The 23,878-nt window shown below is 35.8% G+C and overlaps 1 protein-coding gene across 1 annotated transcript in view; it reads right to left on the bottom strand.

The window, feature by feature from the left end:
- Window positions 1–11,265: 11,265 nt before the first annotated feature.
- LOC135217078 (uncharacterized) overlaps window positions 11,266–23,878 on the bottom strand; it is a 399,671-nt gene continuing 387,058 nt past the window's right edge. Inside the window, 7 exon segments of the mRNA XM_064252763.1 lie at window positions 11,266–12,814; window positions 12,933–13,136; window positions 16,217–16,282; window positions 16,982–17,494; window positions 18,529–18,673; window positions 18,782–18,909; window positions 19,429–19,539. Coding sequence (XP_064108833.1) covers window positions 12,587–12,814; window positions 12,933–13,136; window positions 16,217–16,282; window positions 16,982–17,494; window positions 18,529–18,673; window positions 18,782–18,909; window positions 19,429–19,539 — 1,395 coding nt within the window. The 3' untranslated portion in view covers window positions 11,266–12,586.

A 23,878-nucleotide genomic window follows, 5' to 3' on the forward strand; every position in this document is an offset into this window, starting at 1 on the left:
TTATAATTATTACAGATAATTATTCATGGAGAATTATTACAATGAATTAATGGGAGAAATCTTGGGGTTAGTTGTTTGTTGAGTTTTTGTAACTTTGGAGAATATTTCGGTCATTCATGAGTGATGAGTTTTGCTGAATCTTAATGAATCTGGCTGAATCTTGGTGAATTGTGTTGAATCTTGCTGAACTTTTGGTGAATTTTGTGCTGAATTTTTGGAGAATGGATAAGCATTGACATTGGTGATGTTTTTTTTTATACTAATACTGGTGATTTTTTATAGCAATTTTGGTGATTTTGCTGATAATGATATTTCTGATACTGATTTTTTTTTATGCTAATACGTGGGTGTTGTAATACTATCAAGGGTGGTGAGATCTTTTTTGAATTTGGGAGGAACTAACAACACATTATTTTTTGTTTTTTCCTTTTTTTTATGAGTTCAGCAGATAATTGCTTGACATCTAGTGAGTTACGAGAGATAGTTAACAATGCCATTGATTTTTCTTTTCTCCTTTTTTGGAAGTTACCCATCGCTGACACAAGTTTTTTTCATCATGGGTGAATTTGAATTTATTTTTTCTCTCCAGTTGGTGTGAATATTTTTTAATATCTCAGTTCGTGACTTAGTCATTGTTCGGGAACGTGTTTGTGTTTCAGCTATTTGATACTGAAGAGAAATATACAGGAGAATTCTTGCACTGTTTTGAATGCATATGTAGTGGCACTACATTTTTTTCTCTGGATATTTGTGTTCCAGAAATTGTGAGTTTCTTGCACAATACCTTTGTTGTATTTGTGACAACTTTGTGAGAGATAGGAAACTTGGTTAAGTTTTCTAGTGGCCTATGTCGTAGTACATATGGAGAAATCTTTGCTAAGACACTTTGCATTTGGAGTTCTGTTATAATGAGTTGTGGCACATTGGTGATTTTTTCTAGAATTTCCTAGACAGTTTTATTTGCCGAGTTTTTGCTCTTTATTTTAGCAATTATGCTAAGGAGAGAGTTTTATAGTTTTTGACTATAACATTGAGTTATTCCTTGGAGATATAATTGGAGGTATATATTATTTTGGAGTTATAATTGGAGATATATTTTTGGCCATTTTTATATTTGCCAATGGTGATGAGAGCTACGTTTAGTTCAATTATTTTGCAGCCATCTTTGTTGCAAATGGACACACATATTTGGAGATTATGGGGCAATATTTGTGAGTGTGTGAGCTAAATGCCTTGAGTGCACATTTTTTTGGAGATAGGATTTCATTTTTTTTTTATATTCCTTTTTGGAGATTTAATATTTTTTTGGAGCCTTGTTTTATTCCATATGGAATATTGGGGGAATAGAGGTAAATATTTTTTATTTGCCGAAATAGAGGTGATTATTCTCTATTCCTGGAGTGGTGTTTTTTTTATTAACATATGGCTATCAGAGAAATAAGAGGGAATATGTGGATGTGGTTATTAACCAAATGGAGGAAATATTTTTTTCACCGGAGTGTTCTTATTATTAATATGGTGTCACATATTTATGTATGGAGGTGGAATTAATCTTTGGTGGGTGACCCTTTTTTGTGGTTATGGGAGTTTTGTTTTCTCGAGCAAAGAGAAGATTTCTGTGGTTCCTTCTTTTTGATTTCGTGACTATTTGGAGGCGAGTGGCATTACTGCATTGTGGTACTATGGAGATGTGTGCATATTTTATGTTCACAAGTATATTATTTTTGGAGGCATATAATTGGGCAGTGTCATGTTGAGAGTTAAGTCTTCGAGACAAATTTTGAACACATTAGTCATATCCTGGAGTTAATTCTGTGAAATGTGTCAGTTAGACCTTTTTCTGTAGAATCATGAGTTTCCAAACTTGTGTGTCTGACTGGACATTTTTTATGCTGCTGTTTGAGCTCACGTCCGCAGGTGGATTTTCTGCTGACAAGCGCTGTGTGCTGTTCCTTTTCCTCTGGTGGTGATTGCTCAGAGTTTTTGCAATATCTGGAAATGTTGACAATAGCATTTCACGAAAGCGCATGTGTAAGAGTTTGCTTTATGGCCTTGTTGGTCGATAAAGTTGCGATGTCGAGAAATTCCGTAACTTTACATGGGGCATTTCTTGGGAAAAACGCAGGGAGTTATGAATATTATACATGTATTATGTATTTTGTGATGGGGGAAATCTACTTGTGATTATCTACGAGAGATGTTATTGGGGATTGAGCTTAAATAGCATTTCTTTTTGGACAGGAGATGTAATTTTTCATGGGTTGTTATTTACGTAAATGGGAGTTTGACATTAAGTCTCATTGTGATTAAATGTATGAGCAGTAAAGGGGTTTTGCTGTTAACCCTCTTACGCCGACTGGACGTATTTTACGTGGACATTTTTTGTCTCCCGTGTGCCGACTGGACGTATTTTACGTCGACTTACAAAAGTTTTTTTTTAAATTCGCGGAAAAATACTTATAGGCCTACCAGCCTAAAACTTTTGAATCACGCGCCTTGGGGATGCTGGGAGTTCACGGATCAAGGTGTTGTTTTGTTTACAATCGTTACGCAGGCGCGCAAGCGCGAATTTCTTTCTTGCCGCACTAAAAAGTATCTGTGACACATCTCTGAAATTATTTCGTCACTTTGACATAATTTTTGTACCATTGTAAATTAGCCGTTACATGAAGTATTATATATGAAAATGTGCGCATTTTTATGCAGAATACAACAATAAAATACTCATGATTGTAGCTTTTATCAGTTTTGAGATATTTTCATATAAATAACGATAATTGCCAAAATTTCAACCTTCGGTCAACTTTGACTCTACCGAAATGGCCGAAAAACGCAATTGTAAGCTAAAACGCTTATATTTTAGTAATATTCAATCATTTACCTTAATTTTGCAACTAATTGGAAGTCTTTAGCACAATATTTCGATTTATGGTGAATTTATGAAAAAACTTTTTCCTTACGTCCGCGCGGTAACTCTTCCGAAAAAAATCATACATGCGATTGTGGTAATGTTTGCACCATTTTAAAATTAGCCGTTATATAAAGTTTTATATATGGAAATGTGCGCAATTTCATGCACAATACTGTACAACTAAAAACAACCCATGGTTGTAGCTTTTATCAGTTTTGAGATATTTTCATATAAATAACGATAATTGCCAAAATTTCAACCTTCGGTCAACTTTGACTCTACCGAATTGGTCGAAAACGCAATTGTAAGCTAAAACGCTTATATTCTAGTAATATTCAAGCATTTACCTTCATTTTGCAACAAATTGGAAGTCTCTAGCACAATATTTCGATTTATGGTGAATTTATGAAAAAAATAACATTTTCTTTACGTCCGCGCGGTAAATCTTCTGAAAAAATCATACGTGCGATTGTGGTAATGTTTGTACCATTTTAAATTAGCCGTTACATAAAGTTTTATATATGAAAATGTGCGCAATTTCATGTAGAATACAACTAAAAATAATTGAAGGTTGTAGCTTTTCTCATTTTTGAAATATTTGCATATAAATCACGATAAATAGAAAAAAAACCACGTTCGGTCAACTTTGACTCCACCGAAATGGTCGAAAAACGCAATTGTAAGCTAAAACTCTTACAGTCTAGTAATATTCAGTCTTTTATCTTCATCTTGAAACAAATTCGAAGTCTCTAGCAAAATATTTAGATTTATGGTGAATTTTAAAAAAAATCTTTCCTTCCCTCCGCGCGCGGATTCTCCGCCACAAATTCCGAAATACGTACGTCCCATTCTCGGAATATTTGCTCCGTTTCATATTAGGCATTTCATAGAGTTTTATATATGAAAATGTGCGCAATTTTATGTAGAATAAAACGAAAAATATTTGAAGGTTGTAGCTTTTCTTATTTCCGAAATAATTGCATATAAAAAATATATATATAAAAATTCGACATTCGGTCAACTTTAACTCGTCAGATATGGTCGAAAACTGCAATTGTAAGCTAATACTCTTACAGTATAGTAATATTCAATCATTTGTCTTCATTTTGAAGTCTCTAGGACAATATTTCGATTTATGGTGAATTTTTGAAAAAATATTTGTTAACGTCCGTGCGTTACGAATTCATGCATTATTTTGTGATAATATTTTCTCTGTGTTGCTTTTATCGTTTTGCAATGTGTTATATACCAAATTGATCGCAATTTAGTATACATTACAACTAAAAAAAAGTAACTTGTTACCTTTAACCGTTTTGCGCACAGCGCGATTTGAATACAATTATATATGAAATTTCGTTTTTGCACTATCATATATCGCATTATTTATATATGATAATGATAATTTTTTTCATTTCTGATGGTTGCATACTAAACTTCAGCCAATGACAAAAAAAGGAGCCAAAAATGAACTCTTAATCTTGAAAACTAAGCGCGTTGTGATTTTAAAAAAAAAAATATTTGTTCCACTTCCGCGCTCACTCCGAAACACCTCCGGCACACGGGAGACAATTTTTTATTTACCGCTCCGGCATAAGAGGGTTAAGCATTGGAGATTTTTACAGATTTTGTGCGTTGTTTAGATATCAGAGCTTGAGAGAACATTTTTTGGGTCTGGCCGTGTTACGTGATTTTTTTTTCCTTGGGCTCATTACGATTTTTTCTTTTTTTTTTTTTTTACTTATGATAACATTCGAGTTTGAAATGTGAGTGCAGAAGTCCATGGAGATGTGTGCATTTTTTATGTTCACAAGTATATTATTTTTGGAGGCATATAATTGGGCAGTGTCATGTTGAGAGTTAAGTCTTCGAGACAAATTTTGAACACATTAGTCATATCCTGGAGTTAATTCTGTGAAATGTGTCAGTTAAACTTTTTTCTGTAGAATCATGAGTTTCCAAACTTGTGTGTCTGACTGGACATTTTTTATGCTGCTGTTTGAGCTCACGTCTGCAGGTGGATTTTCTCCTGACAAGCACTGTGTGCTGTTCCTTTTCCTCTGGTGGTGATTGCTCAGAGTTTTTGCAATATCTGGAAATGTTGACAAAAGCATTTCAAGAAAGCGCATGTGTAAGAGTTTGCTTTCTGGCCTTGTTGGTCGATAAAGTTGCGATGTCTAGAAATTCCGTAACTTTACATGGGGCATTTCTTGGGAAAAACGCAGGGAGTTATGCATATTATACATGTATTATGTATTTTGTGATGGGGGAAATCTACTTGTGATTATCCTTTATTTTTATTTTTCTTCTTTTTCCTACGAGAGATGTAATTGGGGATTGAGCTTAAATAGCATTTCTTTTTGGACGGGAGATGTAATTTTTCATGGGTTGTTATTTACGTAAATGGGAGTTTGACATTAAGTCTCATTGTGATTAAATGTATGAGCAGTAAAGGGGTTTTGCTGTTAAGCATTGGAGATTTTTACTGATTTTGTGCGTTGTTTAGATATCAGAGCTTGAGAGAACATTTTTTGGATCTGGCCGTGTTACGTGATTTTTTTTTTTCCTTGGGCTCATTACGATTTTTTCTTTTTCTTTTTTTTTTACTTATGATAACATTCGAGTTTGAAATGTGAGTGCAGAAGTCCGTGGAGTTGTTGTGAGTTTTAAGTTGTGTGTGCTGATGTGTGACTTTGGAGAATTGAGTTGGAGAACTTGATATTTTTTTTTCCTTTGAGAGTTATGATAATGACTTATGATTTAGTAGTCATACTAAGTGGAATTAATTGGGAGATGTTCAGTTAGTATTTCTGACTTTTTGAGATCATTGCTTGATAGAAGTAGTATGTCTGGGGTTAATTCTTTTTCGATTGACCAATGACTTGACTGACTTACTAACACACCAAAAAGTCATTTCCCAACGCTAGCAAGACGTTCACCAGCCGTGCAGAGAGGTTGCTGTCTTTTGTCTGTGGTGATCACGAGAATTCTACAGCATGTCTTTTGGGGATCTGCAGAAGTTGTGAGAAGTCTTCTACAATGAGGGAGGCATTCCGTCTTCCTACAGCCTGCTACTGTCTGTTTTGAAAGTTGCAGACAAAGAGGGATATTCAAGAATCCAAAATGAGAAAATTCTAGTGTTATTTGGAGATAAAAGCGTAACAGACTTTATTTTATAATGCCAGAGACGTGCAGTTATTGCTTATATTTTATTTTAAGCCGGCCAATGTGTTTTATATTATATAAGCAGTTTTGTTTGACCATTTTGCTAGGCAGGAGCTAGCATTGGTTAGTGGCCAAGCCATATTACTCCTAGGGTTATAATTAATGATATATTGCCAATATGTTCGCTGTGACCTATTGGAATGTAGAGAAGCAACGACCCGAGAAAAGCTGATCAATGGTTTCTGTGGGTGGCGTGATATGAAAACTGCATAGAAAGATGAGTCAATGTACTCAGTTCATGAACTCTTTCCAAAGTGCCTTTGGGAAACTGGTTGCAGCCAGTAATGTGAGGCGTTGTTGAAATGTGCGTTCGTATGTGTGTGTGCGCCTCTTCTGTTAATAATGTATGATACCCAAGTCTATGGTGGATTTGCATAGAGGCGGCTTTGAGAGAAAGGCAGGATGCCGTGGAAGCACAGCGAAAGTCTCTTTATAATATAGTGCTTGAAATATTCCGGCTGCTTGGGTGAGTCCTATAATATTTTAGCCAAAAAGTGGCTTGTTATCTATTTGACATTTTTATAAGGATATCCAATCTTTAATCTTAGTTGTTAAACTTATGTGTGTACTTACGAGGTATTTCTTGTGTCTTTGAAACAGACGGTTCTGGCAAGGAACCATGAGGGGGGACCGAGGAAGTCCCAATGGGGAAATAGACATTTGGTGTGACCATTACTGTTTAGACATTTTACTGTGGGGGTTTTTATCACAATTAAGTTAGTCTGTGAGACCTAATTGATTGACTGTTTTTTCGTTATTAATAAATGTATTTTCTATAATGCAACTCTCTCATTTTGATTACCTGTTAGAGTGGAGAGAAAGAGGTGAAGAGAGAGAGGTATCGCTTAGTGAGAGAGATAGAGGTATCGCTTGGAGAGAGAGAGAGAGAGAAAGAGAAGGTCGCGCCTTGGTTGCTTAGAGAGAGAGAGATTTGTTTGTTGTTTGCCTGACGCTCGAGTTACACGTTTACCAAATGAATAATGATGATCATATGCTCATTACATATATATTATATATATATATATATATATATATATATACAGTAAGTCCTCGGGTTACGATGGTCTTCGACTTACGATGTTTCGTGGTTACGAACGCGCCCCCATAAAAATATAAAAAAATAATATTTTGCGTCGTTCCGTCTTACGCGGTTTAGCGTCGTAAGCAACGGTAAACAAACGCGAACTAGTTCCAGGCGCACGGCGGAAGAATACGCTTTGTGGGGGAGAGGACGGCGTCGCTTCGCTACGCTCAGTCCTCGTCCATACGCCATTTTGGTTGTTTACACTGCCTCTCTCTCCCTCGTGTTGTATCGTTTTTGTAACTTTTTGCTCTTTGTTATGGCTCCCAAGCGCAAGGCGGACTCTTCTGATGGTAGTGCATCGAAGAAAAGAAAGGCCATCACCATGGAAATTAAATTGGGACATTATAAGCGATCCGAAGAAGGGAGAAACGCCAACCAAACATTGGCCGCTCGCTTGGCCTTAGCCGTTCGGACCGTTGCTACCATTATCAAAGATAAAGAGCGCATCGTTGAACATGTGAAAGGATCTGCTCCTATGAAAGCGACAGTGATAACTAAGCAGCGTAGTGGTCTAATAATTGAAATGGAAAGGTTATTGGTGCTTTGGTTGGAAGACCAAAATCAACGGCGTATCCCAGTCATCTGCCTCACCTCAAGAATCATCTGCCTCAGCATCTCCAGCAACTTCTGGAGGTTCTTTTTCTCTTCACTAACCTCCCCCAGTCTCTCCAGCACCGCAGCTTCCTCTCCAGTGTGCAAGCCAATCAAACTAATAAAGGTAAGGAATTGTTCTCTCGTTGTTATTGATAGGTATTTACATTAAATCAGTGGGTATTTTTCCAACATGTTCCGACTTACGCTGAAATTCGTGTTACGATGCATCGTAAGAACCCCGGGATCAACGTCGTAACTCGAGGACCCCCTGATATATATAATATATACATTATATATATATATATATATATACAATATATAATATTATATAGATATATATATAATATATAATATATATATATATTATATATAGATATATAGGATACGTATAATATATATATATATAGATATATATATATATCTAATATATATATATATATATAAGATCTAAATATATATATATATATATATATATATATATAGATATATATATATATATATATATATATATATATATATATATATATATATATATATAAATCAGTGGTATAATATTGTCTTGAAAAATAGGGGGTTTGCTAATCTTGATATGTTCCAAAAAACTTTTTACTTATATCTGTTAAAAAAAATACTGCACTAGCAGTAGCCCAATTTGCATTCACTGAGAATGTTGGCCACTCTAAATAAATAAAAGTAAAATTTCAAAAAACCATCAACTCATGGGTGTTGCCACCTTATTATTTTTTTTCAAAATTATTTTAGTTAAAATTGTGGTGCATCTTTGAGGTCAAGTATCTTCAACATAATGAATTATGGTAACTGCTAATGATGATGATAATCATGTAGTATCAACTAGTTAAAATAGTCAAACCTATAAGGAAGTGTGTTGTCCGTTTCATCTTCAATGTCTTCAGTAACTTTTTTTAATTTCATCCAGTAAAGCTAGTGTTACATAGTCATATTTTTTTTTATTTCAGAGAGCCCCACATTGATGTCATTTGACCTGCTTTTTTAATATATTACACTCATTTCAGAATACGTAGTATATAGTTAATGTTTTCTGCCAAGATATATAGTATGAATCTCCACCAGTTCAGAACATTGGTTTCCAAGTCACTATGGCTTGTTAGGGTAAGCATTAGTTAAAAAGTATCATGTTGTATCAATGCAGGCAGGTCCACCTGATGGGAACCCCTAAAACATAGGATCCCTCTGAGAGCAATGTGATTAAGAGACCATGCAGAAGCCATCAATTGGTGCTCCTTGGTGGTAGCCTTCCAAGATGCTATAGTACTGTCTTTTTGTTTACTGTTTCAAAACAAGGAGTAGGGTTACTGCACCTGGGTCATGCTAAATGAGAATCTTCAGGGCTAATGGGAAAAGTGTTGAGGAGAAAGTTCCTAATTCTTTCTTTTGGTATTTTACTGTTTTCATCTTGTCTTATGTGATGTCTATTGATTATATGAGTCTTAGATTCCAGAAGGCTGATGTGATGGCTTTGCTTACAAGGTTTTTATGAATCAGCCTTTATCCTTATACCAGAGAGATGAATAACCCAGCCTGTAGAAGAGACATTGGCTTACTGGTGGTAGTCAAAGAATTGGGGTTGAAGTGGCTACATTTGGTGAGGTTCCAATCCTGAAGTTACTAAAAGAGGTCCTTGTTCTTAGGAACCATAGTAATTCCAGGTTTTCCAGTTGAGAAGTGGTAGTAGTTTTTGTTGAAGTTGATCTGGAGTAATCCAGTATTTACCTTGGAGAACAAGTTTAAGGGAAGAAAGATTCCTAGGTACAGTAGTGCCTTCCATTCCTTGTCTGACAAGCGCATGTCTTCCAGATGCTTTATTTCATTTATGAAAGTATGGTCTTATGACCTGGCTTGTTCACAGTCATTATGTACAGTATTAATATTTGTTTTGAGTCATCAAGTTGATTGCAGTATATCTTGTAATCAATAAGGATATTGTTTCCTTATAGTATCGCAAATCAATAAGTTCAGTTTACCTTATACTACTTGCATAATAGCTTTTGTAATAGTTTGTTTCAGTGGCTTGTTTATCAGTTGGCATAAGATTTTAGCTTTAGATTATTTAGTTTTGACACTGGAATATGTTGCTCAGTCAATATTTCCATAGCTATGGCACAATGGTCAGATATTCCAGAAAGCTTAGACACCAGCCTGTGTTTTGGAAGAAACTCCAGTAGGAAATACAGGATCCAGTATAAGCTGGCGACAAGAGGATTATGAGAACTACCTGAATTATACCAGTCTGTATGCCAAAAGGTCTGTAAATTGTGTAAGGCACATTTTTCATAGAAACCAATAAAAATCATTGTTGTTTGGATGGAATTAGACCTAAACCTTTGCTTGGAAATTTGTACATAAACGTCATAATCTTAATTCCTTTGGTGGTAGATAGGAAGCCTTGCATAAGCATGTAATATGCAAGGGAAAGGAGCAGTCAGGAGGTATGCTAGTAGCAGAACAGTCATCAAGAGAGAGCCCCTGGGAGTCTTGAACAAAGGGCAAAGATGAAGACTTGGACTACTGCAAATGATAATACAAATGAGACTACTGTAAATGATAATACAAATGGAAGGTGTATTAAAATAATTGCTTGTTCCTTATTATTGGTCCTTGATATTGCTGGAAGTACCAAAATCCTTGTGTAAAAAAAGCTACATTTGGTTATACAGACATAATTTTGTCAATGTAAACAAATTCTGGTGACTGACTGGTAGTAGCCAATACCATCTATTTTGTAGTAACTTGTGTGATGCATACACTAGTCCTTATGAGCATATGTTAAAAAAATTATTTTTTATCCCAGTATATTATAATTATACAGCTTTAAATTCTTGTTAAATAGAATTAGCATGTATCAGAAATCAGTCTGTAGCTAATTTTGCTGTTATCATATGACATTGGTTTTTTATAAATGCCAAGCATTACCATCTTTTGGGTCACTTGGAGTGTAAAATATATGCTAGTGAAACCTTAACATTTTTTCTTATGTAATAAGCATGAGTCTCCAGAAAAGATGAGTTCCTCATTGGACGAGTGGGTTGTGTACTCTTCTTTCAATCTGGTAGCCTGAGTTTGTTCGCTGCTGCTGCCAGTGCGGAACCAGAGGAATTTATTTCTGGTGATAAGAAATTAATTTCTCGATGTAGTAATGCGGTTCAGATCCCACAATATGCCATATTTCCCGTTGCTAAGAACCAATTGGTTCCTAGCCATGTAAATAAAAATTTAATCCTTTGGGCCAGCCCTAGGAGGGCTGTTAATCAGCTCAGTGGTCTGGTTAAACTAAGATGTGCATAATTGAACTCCAAAAAAGATGAGGGAATGCCCTCTTATATGAAAATTTTAGTTTTAAAATTGTGCTGTGCACTGCAGTATAAATTGTATGTTTATGATTAAATAGATGAATGTAAGGTAGAAATCAAATTACTTTGTTTCCTCAATATATATTTAGTTAGATAACAATAAGCCAATTACAAATCCTATGTACAGGGTGGAGAATAAAATGTGATTACTGAATACTTTTGAATAAAATATGAATACAATATTTCTGTTCATTTGGCACTATACAATGTATTTACAGGAACTACAAAAAATCTTGGCTAACCTGTACAGTCTTTGTATGATTGTCTAGATAAATAATATATCTAACAATGGCCTAAAATTTTGGTTGCAGATAAGATGAATTTCAATAAATTATATAATATATATATATTTTTTAGAAAAAAAACAATGGTAGCAAAATGAAGTAATGAAAAAGGGTAAAAACAACCACAAGCCCAAACTGACCGTACAAACACTTTTCCCTTAAAAAAATCACGCATCATTTTATTTGGCCTGGAATCAGACTGACACTGATATCTGTTGAAAACTAGCACTCCAAACTAATCCATTTGCAACACGTGCAATTAGCAAAGAACACACACGTCGAACCTTCCTCCAGACCAAACCCTACATCAAATAAGATCTAAACAGTTAATGATCTATATCAAACTAGCACTTTAACCTTTAACAATGTTTTGGTGCAAAAAATTAAGGCATGTAACTTGCTTGCTTTGGGTATACTAATACTCTATAGATTAACAATAGCACCTTGAGAAAAGTACATTTACGTAACTGGTTTCCCTGGTCTCCAAAACACTGTCAAACATTTTTTTTTTATATTTCTTTGCTATTTAATTCCTTTTAACTCATACACAAGGTAAAAATACTTTTTTTGTTATACAGTATCACTATGATGGCAGAGAACATGCAAATAACACACTTTAAAACCACGATCTCTTAGCTAAAATGTCTCAAATTGGTAATAGTTATTTGGTGTTAGTCAGTGTGGTCCAGTATAAATAACCATTATATTATGAAAGGCCTTCTTCCTTGGTTAGTTTCCCTTAGATACGGTAAATTTCTGAGTTGATATATTAAGGGCTTGAACAGTAATGGGAAGACAGTAACACGATGTGGATGAATAATTAACAAATGAAAATGACATTCGACCAGAGCATCAAATTCTGCTATGCCTACACTGTAAAGATTTAACTTAAGTAATTGGCACTCAGAATTCGATAAGGGTTTCTTTGATTTCATCACATATGAAATTTTATATGGCATAGTCATAATTGTATCATATTTTCAAAGGTAACCCTCTTATATTGCAGCCAGCAGATATCTACTCCAAGGCAACAAACTGGTCAAGGACGGGATGAAATGGACGAGGTGATGGATGGGCTCTTGATGATGTAGTACAAACTAAATTAAAGGCAAGTGGGTACACCTCTACGCAAAGGGCGCACTGACGAGCTCCTACTTGTGTACACTCTGGTACGATCCTGTGTAACAATGACAGGAGTGGAACAGCGGCCATCTTCAGCCACAGTCACCAGACCAATTGTGAAGGACCCTGCTAATGGAAGCCCAGTGACAAGAGCTTTTGTGCGATGAGGTGACCTGACATGTTGAACCACTCTTCCACCTACGAGTACCTAAAAAATTTGAAATAAACCAAGCATTAAATTTCTGAGAAAAAAAAAAAAAGTTCCTTTAAAATTTTTTTTAAAGTGTTTACAAATATAAACTCAACTCTTCATAATAATTATTCACCTGGAAACCAGCAACACAATCATGTTCCAAGGGAGCCCATGCAATTACCACCCCATCCACTCCAACCCTACGGGTGATGTGAAGGTTTTGAGGACGAGGAACACAGGTGACCTCCACTTCAGATGTGCTACCTAGGGGCGATCTTGATCGCCATTCAGGTGCAGAAGCACAGTCTACAGCAGCATCTAAAGGAGCAACACCAGTCTGGAGAAGGAATGACTGGTTAGCAACAGGTAATAAACTAAACACATTTCATCTCATAAAAATTTTATAATTTGCTTTTTCACTTAATCAATAGTAGATAATATCGGTTAAGTCACACAACACACAAATTACTGAATCAGTCTTGTTCATAGCCACAACTGAGCATAAATTTTAAATCCACAAAACTGTGGCTTTATCTATTACAAATTTGACACAGTACATAATTTATGTTATCCCATTACATTATAAAGCATTTGTTTTTTGAAATGCACAATTAAGATTAGGCATGAATATATTAATAATATTGATAAAAAAAACTGATAAATAATGAACATAGCTTGCAATGTGCAGGTTATCACAAAATGAGTTTAAAGCATAATTATTAACTTTCATGCTAACACTGAATGCTTTTCATTTCCTCCTCTTAAAGCTTCATAAATCAATTTGTAAATGATGATCAGTAAAATACCCAATTGCACCAAAGTAAATGATTTTTAATGAATAATGATATAGGTTGATATAATATAAATTTTTAGCTCAATAATCAAGGTATTTATTAATAAGCTTTCATGATCACATTCTGGATCACTTACATTAACATTCCGTTATTAGGTCAAAACACCCGATATTTATTTCAGTAAATATTATGATCTTTTCTTTCTTTATATCTAGTTTGCTATACATTTGGAAGCAATTGCATGAGGCTTGAAAATAAAGAAAATTTGGATATGTAATAAGAATTTCCACTACGTATATCCAAACAGGAATGATCAGGTAAACCAAGACAAAGCATCTTACAATGAAAGACGTGTGCTTTATGAATAAAGTTATTTGATTTTCAAAACAGGTAATCTGATTATGGCACTGTCTACTTTAAATAATGCTCAATTTAGGGCTGAATTTTCTTAACATGCAAAAATTTACTGCAGACATAGTACACTTGAAGGAATTCTAAACTCACTTGACACTCTTAACAGAAGTAACATTGTAAGTCTCTTAACGCTTGGGTTGCTGTAATAATCAGGTGTGAGGGAGAATTAATCATAATTTTTTTTATTTCTGTATTTCTCTTTACTAAAATTACATGGGGCTTTACTTGACTGAAAAATAACAATGAAAGTCCCTTAATTATCAGCTTGAGTTTTTCTTTTTCAGGGTGTAACTATCAGGAAATGTATTTGGCAAACAAGCTTGTAATAATGATAATAATAATAATATTTAACCTTAATACGTATGCCAATGAGCACTAATGTCATAGGCTTCACATTTAAAAGAATTATAGAAATAGTTTATTACAGGACTATAGCAGAGTACTGAGCATCTTTGGTACTATGCCCAGCCATCTATGGTACTGTAACATTGATATTCTCTGTAACTGTAAGGGACCCCATTCACGCTCAGACTTGGTCCTAAGACTTGTAGAAAAGTGGGCGGAGCGTTGGCAACAGTGCGTGAATGTGGTTGTTTTTAGTTGGTACAGACTGTCGCACAGATAATTTGTAGTGACTTGTTTAAAATGAGGTATAAATAGCATATTCATTGTGAGACATGGTTGTATCAAGGTTGAAATACATATCCGTGCGTGAATGAATGGAGGTTACTTCGACGCAGACCTATAGAGTATTTATCATTTCGGTAATACTTGGTGTCGTCTGGGACACATGACTTAGGAAATTCTTTAATTCTTGCATAAGTATGGGTTGATAAGTTGCTTTGAACTGATTGGATTGCTTTATATAAATCACATGCTTATGGAATATGAAATCCAAATGTTATTCAGACAGAAACTGGGAAAATATCGCTTATGATAGTTTAATAAACAAACTAAAGGTTATATATCCCGATACTACGTGGGAAACTGCCACCAAGAAAATAAACATTAGAAGTGCTTTCCAGGATGATATTCTAAATCCAGGTAAAAATGTCGCAGAAAAAATAAGTCACAGGAAAGTCACATTAATCTTTCATAGTGAACCACAAGGGTGAATTTTAACTCGGTATGTATCCATGTACATATCCACCTTTGCAAATTCGTGTTTGGTACAAGCCCATTGGGTATATTACTGTAAAAAAAAAATATAAAAGACTGTAAACATCATAAAGATAATGACCCCCAAGAATTATTGAGAATTTTTCCCTGTGACCTTATTACTGGTCACCATAAATTAATGTGACTTTTTCAGCAACATTTTTTCCTGTGACTTTATTACCGATCACCGATATTCCCAAGCCTCTAGGGAGATATCGCCACACTAAACTTTAGGTCCTCATAAGATCTCCCTGTTGCTAAGTAACATAGTGTGGTGGTCAGTCTATCGGCACATGTAGATTGCCTCATACAAATGTCTGATTCTTTTATGGTATAAGGTTATTAATGCCAGCAGTTCCCTAAATTTATCCTCACCCATCCTCAAATAATTTTACCAATCACTTGGATGACATTTGAGTTCATTTATGAGGGATGCATGAAAAAAATTTTCTTTTAAGCAACCAGTCTTTGTCCAACATCTCTTTCTATTCTTAGCACGGTTCTTCAATTTGACGCAAATTACAGCACAAATTGCTATTGCTTCCAGTTCGCTGTTGGAGAGTACCTTGGTCATCACTCTACCACATCCAAGAAGCAAATGAGCAATTTACACAGACCGGGTTGTAACGTCAGTGGCCGTGTCATTTCTTTCGATGCTCCTCCCCTTTCGACATGTCTGGGGATAAGACTGAGGTTGAATGGGGTCCCTAAGGGAGCTGTATTACAAACCATTATTAAAACTGATAAAAACGATGAAAATGGCTTTTTTTTCTATTTTACATTTCAGGTCTAGATTAACCCTCATAAAAACCTATTTTTCCCTTAAGCTAATAATTACCCCAGATAATCCTGACATTTAGTTAAAATAGTTTCAAAAGCAAAACCTTGGTATCTTAAAAACTACATAGTTCCAGCCTAGACTATTCTTGTTCCATATTCTGTACTGTATTCATAAACTGATCCCCAAAATGTAATATAATCTATACCCATCAAAGTTTTATAGTAATACATCATACAGGTACTCCTAAATACAGAATAATACTTTACTCACCACCATACGCTTTATTTTCCTTGCATCAGAGAGATATCTAGCTGGTCGTTCTCGTCTGGTCGAATCCTGAAAGGCAGGAGATTATTACAATCCTATAAAACAAGAAGCTTACCACAAAGCATAACCAGACAACTTTGAAATGGTAATGAAAATCAAATATTTTGATGGAATATACTGTAGAGGTGAGTAGAGTTAATGAAATTTTGTATAGCAGGAAAACTACTGACAGCATAGGATGATTTGTCTTAATTGCATTTCAATAAAACAAGAGCAGCCAGGCAAAATATGTAAGTTCAAATAATCAATTAGGATATTAAATGAGGATGAGTGCCCTTTAACATACCATTACCATGAAGTATGAATTTATTTACTAAGTATATAGTATGTATAGCTTAACTTGAACTTGTTGGCTAGTTTAACTAAACTGGGAATAACAAAACAAGAAACTGAAGTCTCTAACAAGGGAGAAATAATTTTTTCATATATTTCTTAAGAATTTAATATCTTGCTCCTGGGAAAACTTTGGGTAAAGAAAGTACAATAAACAATATGTAAGGGACTCCACTGGCCTAATTATATACATTTCAGTATGTCTTGGCACAAACATGCTTTTAATACTACAAAATATGCTGCCACTTTTTGCAGTGTTCTTATATATCATATATAAGAGAAGTTCTGAAGCAAAGCAGTTACAAAAAAGAAATACTTGAGGTATTACCATACTAAAACAGGAAGCACAAGAAAAAATAATAGGGAAAAATCAACCTTTCTGCCTGTGATTTTTGTAGATGTAGTGGATGCAATAGCCTTTTCTTCTACAGATGGTGGTGATGAAGGAATTTTATCTTCCTCCCTAACCTCTGGAGTAGACTCTGTTTCCATAGGCTCAGATAAAACTTTATTAACAGCTATTGATGCAGTAAACTTGAAATGATGAGCTGCTTCAGATGTTGATCTTACTCTCTGCTCGCACGATACTTTAGATTTGGCCTTTCTGTCCAGTTCTTCAGCCTTCAATTTGGCACAATCAGGCATCAAACTTTGCTTAAGTGACTTTCTATCCACAGGTACAGGTGTAGACTTTGGACTTGACAATGACAATGGAGAGGGAATATATCGTGGTATGCGAGATTTTCTGCGTTCAACCAATGAAGGAGAGCCTTGACACGTCACGTGACTAGTGGGTTCCTGTGAACTGCAGGGCAAATTGGACTCACAAGTCACATAACTAGATGGCTCTATCCCATTCAAGAAGGCGGACTGAGACAAGGAAACCATCTGGAGAGGTAAGAAGAGATACCTTGTACAGTAATTGTTTAAGAACAGAATAAAGTACACATGAATTCCAGGTTCGAAACACACCTTACCTATTATTAGTTGCCTTTACCAGACTAGTCACCCATACCATAAAGTAGTACTATAACATTTCGGAAGGATACTATATACTGTAGTATGAATAATTTCTTCCCCCTCAATTCCAACCCAGAGAAAATCAACACCCCATAGCAAAGGTGTGCTTCCTCCTTGTTCAAAAAATGAGAAATTTAACTAGGGTATTGCTACAGTAAAAAACAAATACCATTCCCAAAATACAAGAAGATATATATGAAATCACTACAGTAGAATAGTTGTTGACTGTATACTGTGCAGTAAGTTCACCATCTGTCAATAGTTAAACCAGGAAGATTAGTACTATTATATTAAAGTGTTGTACTTCACACCACTACACCTTAAATGCAATGCCAAAAGACTTAAAGCCAAGTATGCTAATTTGGAAGATAGTTAGAAAGCCAATTATATGGATATAAGCAAACAAGACAGTTAGTGGAAGAACTTTTAAGATAGATTCCACAAGAACGAGAACATTCGGGTTACTGGCATGTTGAAGTCTTCTGTTAAATATTGTGGAAAAATTAGTCAGGTTATCAAATTATTTTAATCATACTATAATCATTAAGTGAGCATATGTTAGTTTCATTGGCAAGACCATCCACTTCACACTAAGACATATACTTTCTTAAACCTTCTATAGAAGTGGCTTCAAGCTTGACTCATTATTGCCCATATCCAATTTCAATTTAGTCTTTTTTTATTACTTCATGTCCTGAAAATGTTAAGGTGGTGTGAATAACCAGTATGTCATTTAATGATGAATTATATTCATGCACAATAATATACTTAAGCATAATATTATATACAGCAAATTTCTTTGAAAATTTTCAGCTATTTTACTAATGAAACTATAAGAATATTATCCAATTTTACAAAGAAATGACAAATTGTTTTGAAGGTTTTCTTTTTAAATCAATTACCTCATCAGGCTGGTTGAGGAGCGAACAAACTGCTTCAACATCAAAATCTGTTGTACTCATTCCTTCGCTATTAGCCTTCTCCTGATCACTATCTACTTCTTGCAGTCGACGCAGCTGGTTAATCACTACACTCATATTGCCAGATCTATTAAAAATGAGAAAAACTACATGTAGGGTAAGGTCAGCAATAATATTTGTTCAGTGTTCAATGTACAAACATTGTATGGTTTATTAGTCAATCTTGTTAACTCACCTAAGAATAGCCCTGATCTGACTAGCAAGTGTAGAAATGATGGAATCTTTTAGTTTCCCTCGGCAGACCAGTTGTTCTACCTCTTTTGTAAGCTGCTCAATCTGATGTGTAAACTGTTCAACATCCACCTGTAAAAGATATTTTTTTTTTATTCTACATTTAATTAAAGCAAAGCTTATTTACTGAATTATGACATTTTTTTCTTTAAAGTCAAACACTGCATGAGTTTCAGCCAGTCTGTGCTTTAGACAGTGAAAAGAGAGAGTTGGAGTGGTTGGACAGTAAGACTGAAGACTGTAAGTGGAATGGAGGTCAAATAAAATGCTGAAAAGTCAAGTTAGCTAAGGTTGAAAGGGATGCTGCAAACAGCCTTAATCCCAATTAGGTAAAATTATTGCCAAAGTCAAGATGTAACTAAAATGAAAATTAAGTAAGGTAACTGATACACAGACTCATTGCCAAAGACATCATTAGCTTGATTCACAGACTCATTGCCAAAGACATCATTAGCAAGTATACAAGTTTACACAAGACTAAATCTTAAATTTTCTTTCCTCCAGTATTCTCCATTTACATCCACGTTGAGTCCAATAAAGTACCTGAATTATTACCTCTGAAGATCTTGACTATGTTTACAAATCACTTACCTTGTGTTTTGCCTGAAGGGAAAGTTTTGACCTTTCATAATCTTCCATTGTGTGCATCAACTGTTGACGGAGGCTAGCCAAAGTGGAGTTTAAATTCTCCACCTCTTCACCCTTGAAAAATAAATATTTCAATCTTTATTAACTACAATTCTCATCTAAGAGCTCTTGATAAAGCTTTCAAAGAAGTTATTGATGAGTACATAATCAGTTGTTTTTAAAAGTAAACTTTAATATAGAAATTTTAATGCAGCTCCTCAGGCCGGGTAAACTTTGAGTCCGGCCAATTTACAAGAAAATTCTAAAAAAATTTCCCTACCTTCTACAAGAAGTTGAAAAATGACAAATTTTTAATCATTTTGTATTTTTCATAACTAACAAACCTGATGTCTTAACATTAGGATAAATATCTTAGCACCAGCTGGAAACCGGTAAAGTTAAAAAAAAAAATTGTGTACGCAAGGGACTATTGGCCTCGGTCTTAACATTATGATAGACTTACTTTTGGTGGGAGGTAAGTGGAAGTGTGCCACTTTTGATCAGTTTTCAGAAGAACAGTATTCTAAGAAACAACTGACCAGTATTTCAGAATCTAAGATATATATGAATATCATAAAGTCAGACTTCTGGGTTTCTACACAATGTCATAGTTCATTGCCTCTGAGGAAGATAAGAATATCTGTTCTACTAGCAAACCAATGTATCCAATTATGTAGGTTTGTGATCATTCCTCTCCCCCTTGCTAAAGAGAGGAATGTCCTGCTACTGATAGGTATCTTACACTGATGATAACTCTTAACAGTATGGCTACTTCACTCACATGTATTTTGTCCATTCCAGCTTATGATGGTACATGTACTCTCTTCTTACTGCCCGAAGTAAAGAAGGAGAAAGAAATTTGAAAAGGAGAGACCAGTTATCTCATCCGTTTCACATTCATACCATCTTCTTAGACAAGACACTAACTGACCCGCCAGGGGTGCTGTATGAGTTACACAATTTGTTGAGCAGCCACCAAAGGACCCAAGGAAAACGTGTCCAAGGACCTCTGGGCAACATCCTTTATGTACAAGGAATTGAAAGTGGTTTGCTGTAACAATGAACCATCTTGCAAAATTCAATGAACAGACGCCTTCTTAAATTGCCCAATTTGAGTTCATTCCTCTAATGTCTCGGGGTCTTGCCTTCCCGCCGTCATCAGACTCTCGTTTCTGTTGAATAGAGCTCTTTGACACTTCAATCCTGACTCGGCCTGTCCCAACGAAAAGTCTTCATCAACCAACATGTTGAAGAACCACAAGGTTCTGACAGAACCTCCCCATTAAGTATCCAAGGAACTGCAGGTAAAATTCTTCACGTAGAACATGAAAATGGTTTGATACAGTCACGAACCAACATTCGTGATCATTTTAAGAGATATGTTTTTAACTGCCAGAGAGGAACATATTCCTCTGATGAAATTCCCTTCTGTTTGACCCAAATTGGTACAGACTTGACAACATGGAGTAGGCTTGTCTAATCACGTCAAATAATATGATACATGGAAATTTCTTACCACTCTCCCTTCATTTGGCTTATGCTCACCTAATGCCTACCACATTTACTTTCCAGGTGACAGAGTCCTTTAGATAACCGCGGAGTACTTTGACAAGTCAAAGCTGGCATTCCTGAAGGTCGCTAACACAACCCCACGCCGTAATGACTGAAAAACGGAGGCATATCTGTCATCATGGCCCTTGAGATATTGGCTCATTACCCTGATTTCTGGGGCATATTGGAAACTATTGTTCCCAACTACTTTGAATTTATGTAAAAAACCTGGCCATTGAGTACTCCCACTCTACCAAGGTCAGAAGGAAAACAGTTTCCCAGGTCAGTTTCCTGTAACATGACTAACGTATAGGCTCGGTAATAGTCCAGTGAGTCTACTCCGATACCGAGTATGTTTTCACGTAGATCAGAGTTTCTTATGTGAACAAGGCATTTCAAAGCTCTTGAGCCATCTGAAGATTACCCAGTGTGAAGTGATGTTCACATTCCAGATGACCTAATCGCCAGTCAGATGTGTATCCCCATACAGGTAACTAGAGAGAGACTTTCCTATTGTTCTGACAACAGATCCACAAGATCTTTGTCTACTGACAGAAAGCCTTGAATGGACAGAAACCTCCTTTATAAAAGCAGTCACGGCAGAAGGCTCATTTTGTATATGAGAGACGAAGAACTCTTAAGTCGTCTTACGTCTTGTGTTGATGCTCTGCTCACAAAATTTTAGAACTGTTAGTTTGAAAGAGATACTGGACAAAATCCAGACCTGAGATATTAATTCTACCTACTGATGGTACCTCTTCTAATCATGAACCTGGTAGAGAAGGTTGTGCTAAGATGAACTTTAACGGTCACTTATCTTGGGTCCTCCTCAACTACTTGAACCTATTCCTCTGTTTAGAATATGATGGAACAAGTAGAATGGAGGGGCTGCGTAACCTTCAGGTTGTTCCCAGCATCTCGAATGGAATCCCCGACCTGCTCGAAGAGCGAGAACCCTGTAGTAGACAGGTCTTGCGTAGGTCTTCAAGTATACGGATGATATCATAGGAAAACCCAAAGGAGTGTCCTATGATAATATATTCTACTCAGACACGTCCTAATTATCCTACTGTCCAAGGAATTACCCTGTTAAACAGGGCAGGGCTCACTCTGCCAAAGGAATGTTACTTTCCCACCGCAAAACATCCTATGCAGTGATCTGTTACAATGTACTACTGACATATGTTAAATATGTTACTTTCCCAAGGAGAAACCCTATGCTGCTAGAAACCTCCATGGTGCTATTCTTGAGCAACATAGCTCAGAATTGTACTCAACCTAACTTTGGGTTAAACCCAATCTCAACCTCTTGAAGAATGGGAACTTCCCAACCTTCCTTTTCAGAACTCATGAATTTTAATGACCTGCTTCAGTAAACTGAAACTCAAACAAGCTAGGCTAGGTTAAGGACTTCATGTCTTCAATACTTAGAAACTAGGTGAGGATGGAAGAGACCTGTTCAAAGGTGTTAGGTTAGTCTAGCAACCAACCACTTACGCTAGGATAAGTAAATGTGGTCAAGTTCGAACTGGCTAGTTTAGGTTAAGTTGGCAAGACCAGGTTCAAACTGGGTTGGCTAGGCTAGGCTAAGCTGAGCCCTCCACCACTTGGTCATGCTAGAATGGTAATAGTAGGTTGTAACTAAACAGGTTTAATTCCTCCATCACTTGGGTTACGCTAAGTTGATAACAGCAGAATTATGCTAGCTAGTCTAGGCGAGGATAGACTAGCCTATTCTAAAAACTCATCCACTTAGTTTAGGATAAAGTGGACAAAGAAAGTTCGAACTAGATAGGCTAAGCTAAAACCACAACCACCTGCTAGGCCAAGGTGGTAAATGTGTTCCAAATAGGTAGCCTAGATACAAGGCTATGCTCAGGTAAGCTAAGAACTTTATTACTCAGACCAAGCTAAGATAGTAAAGGCAGGTTCAAGTAGTGAGGCCATGCTAAGTCGTCAACCCATAGTTAGCTAAGTTGATACATGCATGTCAGAACAAGTAGTTAACCCAGGCGTTTGGCTAGGCTAACTAAGAACTATACCACTCACACTTAACTATGACAGTAAATGCAGGTTTGAAAGCTAAGTCATCAATCATTTGCTAGGCTAAGTTGTTACATGTATGCTCGACTATACTCTTTTTTTTCTTTTTTTTTCCATCTGTCCATCCGCTTGTGGTGTTTTTGCATGGTAACACTGCATCCCGGGCTTTAAATAGTTACGCTATGTCTAAGTTTTAGGTAAATAAAAGGATATCTGGGTGTACATTTGCAACTGAAAAGTGTTTTAATTTACTGTATGCGAATTACACTGTTAATATTCGAAATAGGATATTATTTAAAGCCTGGGATGTAGTGTTACCATGCGCAAACACCACAGGCGGATGGACAGATGGAAAAAAACAGAGTATAGTTAGTTCGGCCATTCGGTTTGGCTAAGCTAAGAACTACCACTCAGATTAAACTAAGAGAGTAGAGGCAAATTTGGACTAGCCGGGGAAGGCTACGAATTTAACCACTTGTTAGGCTAAAAGGTATGACTGGATTAGCTGTAAAACCACAACCACCTGACCTACAGACTCCTAGGTTATGACTGTACTACTCAGGCTTAGCAACCTAAAATGGTGAAAGAAAGGAGTTCCACCTCCTTCTTTTGACTTGAAATTTTCTTCATGGTCAACCTATAGATACATACTCCAGTACCTAACTCAATGAGTAGGTCTGAATCTTAGTTTATGGATATAGAAATAAATTCTAATCCAACAAAAGCCTCCTTGTGTGATCAGAAACTGAAACGTGTTTCGTGAGTTATCGTTGAGAGGAATGGTTCCCCAGTACTTCCCTGTAAAGGAACCAACCTATTG

Source organism: Macrobrachium nipponense, chromosome 7 (genome assembly GCF_015104395.2).
Source record: "Macrobrachium nipponense isolate FS-2020 chromosome 7, ASM1510439v2, whole genome shotgun sequence".
Lineage (NCBI taxonomy): Eukaryota > Metazoa > Arthropoda > Malacostraca > Decapoda > Palaemonidae > Macrobrachium > Macrobrachium nipponense.